This window comes from Sinocyclocheilus anshuiensis, unplaced genomic scaffold, assembly GCF_001515605.1.
Source record: "Sinocyclocheilus anshuiensis isolate Anshui unplaced genomic scaffold, SAMN03320099.WGS_v1.1 scaffold207, whole genome shotgun sequence".
Taxonomy (NCBI): Eukaryota; Metazoa; Chordata; class Actinopteri; order Cypriniformes; family Cyprinidae; genus Sinocyclocheilus; species Sinocyclocheilus anshuiensis.
Genome location: NW_015551045.1, coordinates 120,244 through 130,376, shown reverse-complemented (window position 1 = coordinate 130,376; position 10,133 = coordinate 120,244). Strand labels below are relative to the sequence as shown.

The following is a 10,133-nucleotide window of genomic DNA, read 5'->3' as shown; positions in this document are numbered from 1 at the left end:
ATATATATATATATATATATATATATATACACACACAATATATATTTAAACAATGTACTTATAAAAATATATAAAATCTGTTTTAACACACTACGAGTAAATTAAAATTTATATAGCATTTTTTTTATCAATATCGTTTTTAAAGCTTTTACTTAAATATATATAATAACTGCAAAAAGTTACAGACCAACTACATTTTGTTCCCTACAGCCAATATGTTCTCATACTTTTTTTCTCATACTTGTAGTATTTAGGACCCTGGCTGCTGTAACATTCAGTTCTGTCAGGAGTGAAGGTGGCCCACATGAGGCCCTCGACACACACCTCCACAACTCCTGCCTAACTTCCTGATCACACGTCATAACTCGGCCTCCTCTGTCCTGCTTCAGAGTGCACGAGTCTGTTCTGCAGATAAGAGCTCTTGACAAGGGTCTGCTGGAGCTCTAATTGTTTCGGCCCACTTCACTCTCTTGGCTCCTGGCATCGGTCACCTCCACCTCCACGGCCCCTGCTGACAGCCATTCCTCTACTGCTCATTTCTCGCAGCTGTTTTCACTGCTTTCAGATCACGAAATGACAATGAAACAAGACTTTTCCTTTCCCGGCAACTTTTCTTTTGTGCTTTTGTTTTTGTCTGCTAAAAAGCCTTAAGCAACAATGTCCTTATGACCAGCTTTTATCAACACATTTTCAATGGCAAATACATTTCTTTGAATGAAAGGCTCCATGTGGGGATATGCAAAGCACCAGCCGCTCGAACGACACATTTGATGGCGAAAGGGGGAACTGAAAAAGATGTAGAGAGATCTTCACAGTCAGTCATTAGTAAGGATGTGCATATTTTCAGCTAGTTGGAATTTTTCTGACATAAAACTATCATAGTCTCCACAAAATGAAATATGCTTAGTAATGGGAAAACACCTCATGTTTATATAATTTCGAATGAGCCGCTCTGTCTGTCTCCAGCACAGAGGCACTTGACTTAAAGCCACCCAGCATGAGAGTCACTCAGAGCAGAGCTTTACTGTAAGCCCTGAGAGCGGTTTTCTCATCTGCTGCTTGATAAGACGCAGCCGCTGGAGGGAAGGAGGAGATGGAGTATCTGTGTGTGCTGGACGGGGTTTTATCAGAGATCAGACTCAACTCCCACTGCATGCGTCTGCCGGCTGACTAGATCGTGTCTTCTGATGCTTTGGATTGATGCGCACTAGGATAAACATCAGCCAAAATTTAAAAAAGTTCAGGCAACAGCTTTATCTTCATACCTGGCCTGCTACGAGCCTCATCTTTCTGCCGGATTCTGCTGCTGCTTCACAAGCTACAAGCTAGAGTGGTTAAACTACAGTTAGACTATCCTATAAAAATAGTTAAAAACCAAACAAAATAATACTAGAATTGGGTATCAGCAACTACATAATGATTGCATGATTGCATAATTAGAAATTGTGTGCTACCTACAAGCCTGAGTGAAACTGCCCTCTGATCTTTCTATGAAGGACTGCGGTTGTTCATTATCCTCATTCGCAGATCTCACAGATCCTAAAAATGAGCAAGAGCACTTGAGCTCAAAAAAAACCAAAAAAAACCATTTCTGCTTCCTTCATTTATTTGGTCCATCTCTCATATCGCACAAATTCAATTGAGGACATTCCCACGGTACTCTGAGATCCAGACACCATGGGACAGGGCCGATCTACGACCCCCTCATGATTAACTGCCCATAAAGCACTGCGCTCCACCTGTTATCGGGTTATCTGGAAGGTCTTGGTGTTTTTTTCCTATCCCTGCCTCCAGTAAAACAGCTAATCAGCTCTCACGGACTGTAAAGCGCCATGCATCACTGAATGGAGAGCTTTGGGTGAAGGAAACAGTGCATGTGTTACTCTTTCACTCACCCTTGTTGTAAGATCTTGTTGATTCTAAGAACAACAGGTATACGGTGCCAAAACACGTCAACGAATCGATATCAGTGCCCGAACATAACAAAACATTTCTTTCATGCCCTTCTGAACTTTATGTGATCTTCCTTCCAAGTACTAACATTTCAGACACATTTTTTTTTGCTTGTGTGTCGAGAAAAAGTTTCATTAAATAGGAAAAAATGCAGTCGGACCAAACAGCGCACACGTAATAAGCAGAGGATTAGTTTAATTAAAATATGCATGCACTTAGCTGTAGGCCGGAGCTTTTTTTCCTGCTTTATTTGCACTGAGCGTCAACTAAACCCAGTGTCAAAAGACAGACGCTTGCATCACAGTCAGCAAGTCAATGGGACGGAGCAGCAGGAATGTCTAAACCTGCTCCAAAGCTTTTTAGACAGAGAGGGGGAAAAAAGACAAAAGACAAGCAAATCATCTCTCTCTCGGGTTGACTGTCCCTGGCTGAACTTAAGAAACCATGTGTTGCTGACGGTGGTGACGTGAGGATTACAGTTTCCTCAACACATACTAACTGGTATTGTGAGGTTTGGTTGAGTCAGGTTGTATTGTGTTGGCATCACAGTTAAAACAAAGAAAATGTACAAAAATAGTTCATTGTATCACTGTTTTTGCTCTTTTTTTATTAGTTTTAGGGGTTTTTTTTATGTCCATATATTTGTTTCATTCATTTTTATTCCAGTTTAAGTTATTTTAGTACATTAAGTTAAACTAAATCAAAGTAAGAAATGCTGCCTTGGCACATAGCTGACAAATTAAGTTTAAGGTTTTTTTATATTTTATTCTATTTAAAAAAAATATTTATTTATAGCAACAAAACAATTTGTATGGTTTTAGTTAACTGTAATGACCCTGAAACTATTTAAAACAACTTAAAAGAATATTTATTTAAATATTAGGAAATATTGTAATATTATAATAATATAATAAATATTTTTAAAAATATTTAAAACAATTTAAAAAAAAATGCAAAGCCCATAACAAAATGACTAAAACATAAAATTAAAATGAAAACTGAAAAAAAGCTAATTGCTTGTGAATAATACTAAAATAACACCGCAAATAGTCACTGTCATTAATGTCACATCAAAGAGCCCACTCTCATTGAAAATGCATGATTTCCAGTCGCTTTCAGCAAGAATGCACCTTGCAATATAATTAAAAATATCCAGACATTATTGAAAAGATCTTTAGAAACTTGCACTGACCTCACAAGACTACTAGCAACTTTCTTTCAGCCAACACAGAATAAAATACGCCTAAAAAAGCTAACTTGATTCTGAGATATTTCCTATTGTAAATAACTGCAGAACAACACAGGGATCAGCAGCCGGGCAATGAGAGTGATGCTTCAATAATGCAGCAGGAGGGAACATAATGATCCTACTATCTCTCTGTACTATTCAATAAAACCGAGTGAGAGAACTTCACCTCAGCATGAACTTCTAATATAAAACCCCCCACACTGTCCCAGAGAGAAACAGAAGAAGGAAAATCATGAGGGAGAATGAAACATCTACACCCCTCCTTTCAAGGCCGGCTGCGACTGATCTCACAGCAGATGATAAACCGTTTCCCCAGCTCACTTCAGTCTCCCAGATTCATAGCCCTTTATCTTTCTTGTTCTCGCTCTCCTCCCCGACTCTCACGTTCCTCCCCAAAGGTGTCTGAGCTCATCTGATGAGCTCTGTGTCTAGTGTTCAAGGTCAAACCCTTTGTAAAATTTGAGACGGCCTTGGCGCGTACCAGTGCATCTCTGGATCTCAATATGAAACTAATGAATATAAAATGACAATGTTTGCAGAAAGACACAAAGTGTACAAATCACTCCCAAAAAGACTCTCTAAGGCCACTATGTGCAACAATGATTCAGTATGTGTGCTGTAAACAATGATGGAACTAAATGTCCAGCAAACAGCTGCAATTAGAGATGCACTAATTAAAATATTATACTATTTTGTTTAAAATATATTCAAAATGAAACACTAAAAACTACAGTCAATTGTAGTGTTGGATCCGAGTCCACCCTGTCGAGTCTGAGTCGAGTCCTTGTTTTTAACCAGTTGAGTTTAAGTGGGAGACATTTATTAGTCTTTTTAACTTAATTTTTTTTTTTAGCTTTTTTGTTACACATGACATGGATTCGTCTGTACTCTGAAAATTTTCTGCATTCAAAATGTCCTAGTCCAAGCTCATTCACAAAAGTCCAAGTCCAAGTCCTGAGTCCAAGTAGCACAATTCGAATCAACTGTTTTAAATGCTACATGTTAATTTAAGCATTATAACATTATGGAAAATGGAGTATCATTTCAAAATCTACTAAAGATTACATAAAATAGCATTATCAAATTATAAAATGCTGTTTTTTTATAAAAAAAATAATAAGGTCAACATCACTTTTAAGTCCAGTATAAGGTTCCAGCAGGCCTGTACGTCACTACCACTACCTATTGTTTGAGTACAACCATGCCAAGAGACCTCGCCTTTGATCACCCTTTGAAAGCACTTGGTCTAAAGCAAGCCTTTTATTCAGCCACATAAAAAGGCTGACCTCATTGACTCAAGCAGAGAAATAAACACCATGGCATGTATTGCAGTATGCCCTGAATTTGCTAAGGGGAAAAAAACAAACAAAAGAGTAACTTTATCAAGTTTATCAATTTACTTTAAAGCTTGAATCGTTGATTCATGCCATTTCTAAACTTTGTCAAAGTTCAAGACAGGTGTATGTTTAAACATGTTTTAAAGTAAAAAATACAATGTGAAGTTGACTGTGCAAATGTTTACTAGGTTTTCTTGTTGCATTGCAGGCTTTTAGGGGTGATTGTCGGCAGCAACATGAAGCTCTTCCTCCCTCTACTGCTGCCCCTCCTCTTCTATCAACACTTGTGGTCCCCGGCATTGGCCGACACCTGTCCGAAGGACTGTACCTGCCAAGTCCAAGACTCCATTTTCTGCTTTAGCCGCAAAGACACTAAAATGCCCAACGAAGTACCCACAACGACTAAGAATCTCTATGTGTTCAAGAACGGCATTGAGTCCCTTTCCCAAGAGGATTTTCTTGAGTTGGAAAGCCTGGAGATGCTGGATCTAAGCCAGAACAAGTTGACCGAACTGCCAGATCATGTGTTTGAACCCTTGTCCTCTCTCCACAACCTGGACCTGTCGGCTAACCAGATCGTCCATATATCCAAAGACAGCTTTGCTGGACTAGAACATCTGGAGAGGATATATCTCTACAGCAACCTCATAGAGATCATCCATCCTGCTGCTTTTGATGGCCTACAGCAACTGCTGGAGCTCAAGCTGCAAGGTAACAAACTGACAATAATGCCTGCCCTGAAAATGCGCCATCTGCTTCTGCTAGACTTACGGTTCAACAGCATCCCATCGCCAGGGCCAAATGACCTCCAGACACCCAAGTTGGAGTCACTGAAACTGGGTGGGCTGGGGCTTAGCAGTCTGAACGAGGAGCTCTTGGGAAGCTTCAAGAACCTCCATGAGCTTGACATCTCCAACAACCAGTTAACAACCTTTCCAGGGGTTTTGCGGGAGGCAAGGGACTTGGTTACCCTGAGTTTGGCTGGGAATCCCATGGGACCTGTGAAATGGGAATACTTTGAGAAACTCTCAGAGCTTCAGGAGCTGGATATCAGCAATCTAAGCTTGCAAGGGTTGCCAGAGACTTTAACCCAGCTCTTTCCTCACCTACAAAGGCTGACCGTTGCGGAAAACCCTTTCAACTGCCTTTGCAATCTGGCTTGGTTTCCTAGTTGGCTGCGAATCAAGCAAATTCAGTTGGGTAGGACTGAAGAGACACGCTGCCACTTTCCTCCTTTTAATTCCGGGAAGGTGCTGGAGAGACTTGCACACCGAGAATTCGGATGTCCGATTACCACAACTGTTACGACTCGCACAGTAAAGACCACTCCAGTACCGCCAGCCCCGGTCACCAGTTTACCAAGTACCACTCAAGCAGTCCTCCCTGCCAAACCTAGTGATAACCCTTCTACGAAAACCGACAATGACCCTCCACCTCCCACACCAAGTACTAGTATTGACCCAGATCTCAGATCAAACTTCTGCCCACCCAATATCTGCCTAAATAGAGGAACATGTTGGCTGGACAACAAAGGACGTTTGGAGTGCATTTGTCTACCAGGAACATCAGGGAGATACTGTGAAAAAGAGGAAGACCCACTACCCCATGAGGAGCCTACAGAGGTACCGGAACCTGAAATAACAGCAACGGTAACTAGCTCCTCAATACTCTTAGACCTTCAGCGGTACATCGCTATGCGCCCCCACATCCGTGGCGTAAAGTTAACTTACAAGAAACTTTCTGGACCGGATAAACGTGCCAAGCACCTCAACCTTCCAGCATATTACCTGGAATACACATTGCGTGGACTTCAGCCAAACTCTACGTACTCTGTATGTGCCAGTCCATTGGGCGAACCTGGGGATGTGGATAGAGTATGCATAGAGACCCAGACGGTCAGTCAGCAGCTAACTCCCACTGGAGCAAGACTGGAGGACCCAAAGCTCACTACAATGCTCATCCCTGCAGTCGCCATCCTTCTTCTGCTAGTCCTAGTAGCCGTGGCTGTTGGGGTAGCTTGCTACATGCACAAAAAGAAATCAAAGGGACACCTGGACTTAGAATGTAATCCTTCACAGCTGGAGCTGGAGGGTCGGAACAATGGGGTGCTACCCGAAAAGCAAGAGATTATCTCCTGTCCGTCAACAACACAGAACGGTGGCTTGGACTTCGAGGTGCCCCTCATGCAGGATAACTGTACTGCGAACAACAACAAGAACAGTTTGAAACCTTCATATTTCTGATAATTGCGAAAGGTTTGTGACTTACTTGCATGCTAAAGCATGAATGATATGGCCTTACAAGCTACCACCTTGGACAGCGAGACCAGCCACCAGGTTCTTTGAAAAGAGACGGTGGCATTTAGGTGATTCCTGGTGCAATCCTATAAGGGCATTTCTGTCAAAATGACATCCTCCTAAGTGCCTTTTATCGTCTGAAAAATCTGAAAGACTCTACATGCCAAACTTTCAACCAAAGATTTTGTTGGATTTTAAAATGGCTGCCAATCGTAAAAAAGGACATACAGCTGACTAAAAAAAAATTTAGGTGAAATTTTGATATGTAGCGCCTGTGTGCAACTCTTATGAGCTGCGCTAACTGTGAACCGTAAGCCCTACAAGTGAGTGGGTAATTGAAGATATGGAAGATATGGACTTAAGTAATGAGGCTGACTCTTATGATGCTTTGTCTAACTGATATGCATTGTTTCTTAGTTTTGTATTTGTAACTTTTTTGTAAATGTTTTTGTACAAATATGTGACTGTTACCAGGCGGCTGCTCTTCCCCCCATATCTTGTGACTTAAAAAGCAGACAAAACACCAGCTTATAAACTTTGAAGATTCAATTTTACTTGTACCACCAAGTGAATCAAAGGCTTTAGTTTAGAAATGTCAGACAGTCTAAGCAGTTGAAAGTCTATCCAAACATGAAACTACAGTAAATCCTTCCTCTATTTTTTAGCCCCTATCCCCCTTCGTCCTCAGAAAGAGACCCTAAACTACGGTTGAACAGGAAGCAGATTAATATACATTATGCTCTTTTGTAAACACAAAATAGGCTCGAAATATATAATTGGAAACTACAAACTGGTGGGAGCTTTTAAATTATTTATTATATAGCAAAAAAGGGGTTGTTTCCTAGGCCAGTCTGCAAAATTAACCTTTGCACTATTTACATTACTTGGCGGAGATTTCCAGTCACTTGCAGTCAACACCATTTTGCCTTAAGATGTTCAAAAACATATCTAAACCAGTCTAAAAACACACACACTCCAACTCTCAGCTCTCCAGAGCTTACCATTCATGTGCAAGATATAATGAAAGAGCATAAAACAATCTAAAAACCATCCGGGCTGTCATTGATCACTGTTAAATTGAAGAAATTTCAGAATCTTAAAGTTTACCACAAAACGCCAAACTGAATAGAGACAGTGGGAAGCTGTGCTGATTTACCTCTGTGAGGAAATGTGTTACTATTTTAGCACTTGTTCTACAACCTGTCAAATTATGTTTCTGCTCAAAAGGAGGAGGATTTGTAGTTGAAAATATTTTTGTTGTTGTTGTTGATGGAATATCCAAACTGGAAACAAAAAATCTCAGCAGTATGAAGTATTGAAAATATTTGTGAATATTTTTGATAAGATCTGCCTCTAATTTTCCCTGTTTAATTTGGGAAGCTCTTTTTTATACTTTTCTTTTGTCAATACGGAGATGTGTGTATATGTATGATATGTATTTTCAAAAAGCTGCAAAGAAAATTAAAAAAATTAATTAAAATAAACTACAGTTTTATATTCTCTGTTTCTCGTTCAAGCTAGCTGGTCTGATTAACAATTAGGCTCACTGACGTTGAATGCATGTCTCTGTTTAATGTGTTGGTAATACGATTTAATAGAAGAAAAAAAGTGTTTTTCTTCCCTTTCCAGGGGAGTTTGCACACTGAGAGAGAGCGCTAGCATCCTCAACACCATCTGCAAACGCACCACCCAAAGCAAACTTTTATGAGGAATTTTTGAGTGCCAGGGAAAGGTAATAGATTTTCCCTTTATGGAGAAAGCTTGAGGTAAACAGGAATTTTTATTACAAAAAAAAAGATCGCCAAATCGAATAGGTGCCGTTTGGCCTCCATCTACGTCACTGGACTGACGCTAATGAGCATTGTTTGTTAATACACACATCCTTTAGACTGACCACCCACCTGTTTTACAGGTACATGTGGACGGGTTTGCAACGCTCACACCACCTCCAAAGTCTGCTTATCAAGCATCCAGCAGCAATCTGTTGTATGTTAAACCCGTTTAACAGCACAAACACATAAAACAGCCCACCGCTGTCCAGCATTTCCATTTGTATTGAGCGCAATCATGTCAAACAATTAAAAACAACAAAAACACACGGTCTCGCCTGTTAACTCTAACTGAGAGAACAACAGCCAAGGCATCAGATGGAGGCAAATTTGGCCAGAAAGCGTACAAGCGCACGTCAGTCACAGGATGTGTGTGTGTGTGTGCGTCTGCTTTCCAGCTTTTCAATAAAAGGCCTCCTTTATTCTGTGATTTTAAGAGAGCTGGACCTCTGGCCACGCTCCAAACTGAGCGGCTCAAAGGGCCTATTATAGACACCCGAGCTGACTTTTTCAAATTATCTTCCAAAAATTCCACAGAAAATGACTGCTGAGTAAATATTGTTCTGCTCCTTGTTTTTAAGTTGGGCTGCAGAGGTTTTGTTTCTAAACTCAGTTGAAGGGGGATGATGCCAGGGCTTAGCACAGAGTCGCGTGTCTTCGACGAAGAGGTTCCCCTTCACATTTTTATCCTGGTTTATGCCTCATTCTTGCCATAAATACCCTACTGTTACACCAAACCTACAGGTAAAAACATAAGTATGAGCCTCAGTCAGGTAGACGGCAGGTTTAATGATAAAGAGGCTGTGAGGGATCGATTTACAGTCTAGGGATGCACTAATATTCAAATTCTGGCCAATAGCAATAAGGCCATACTTATTTTTTTGTCCAGTAACCACAAAAATACTGTATATATTACTTCGAAATTTTTTTAAAAAACACTAAAAACTAAAAGAAAAGCTTGTACGCTACTAAAGAATTTAGACATCTTGACAATATAACGTGCAATAGGACAGAAAAATATAGCTTTTAAAATTTGCTATAAGAAATTATGAAAAATAAGTCTAGTAAAGGGAAGATCTAACCAGCTAACCCCCTAACCTTTTGGTGATGCTGCAGTAAATTGTAAAATAGGCAGAAAAATTTAATATTTAATATCAGTTAATGATATGAAAAAAAAATTAACAAAACCAACATAATCTTAATATATTGTGCACACTTATTGATAAATAACTGGAACCAGGGAGTGTTATTTTAGTATTTATATATATATATATATATATATATATATATAATTACTATTTTGAATTAGTACATTTGTGATGTACTGTCTTTATTATTTTATCTTTTAATATTTCTATTTTGCTTTTTTATTTCAGCTTTACTTTTTAAATTTTAGTACTTCAAATTCTACTTATTTTATTTCAACTATTGCCATTAGTTTTAGTTTTTTTTTTTGGGGGGGGGGGGA

At 39.6% G+C, this 10,133-nt stretch overlaps 2 protein-coding genes across 3 annotated transcripts in view; one reads left to right on the top strand and one right to left on the bottom strand.

Moving 5' to 3' along the window:
* LOC107661641 (vasorin-like) overlaps positions 1 to 8,054 on the top strand; it is a 38,466-nt gene extending 30,412 nt beyond the window's left edge. For both annotated transcript variants that reach the window (XM_016451307.1, XM_016451308.1), the window contains exon 3: positions 4,748 to 8,054. In XM_016451307.1, coding sequence (XP_016306793.1) covers positions 4,776 to 6,782 — 2,007 coding nt within the window. In that variant the 5' untranslated portion in view covers positions 4,748 to 4,775 and the 3' untranslated portion in view covers positions 6,783 to 8,054. The remainder of the gene's footprint in view (positions 1 to 4,747) is intronic.
* LOC107661755 (coronin-7-like) overlaps positions 1 to 10,133 on the bottom strand; it is a 185,599-nt gene that overhangs the window by 83,957 nt on the left and 91,509 nt on the right. The window lies entirely within an intron of this gene.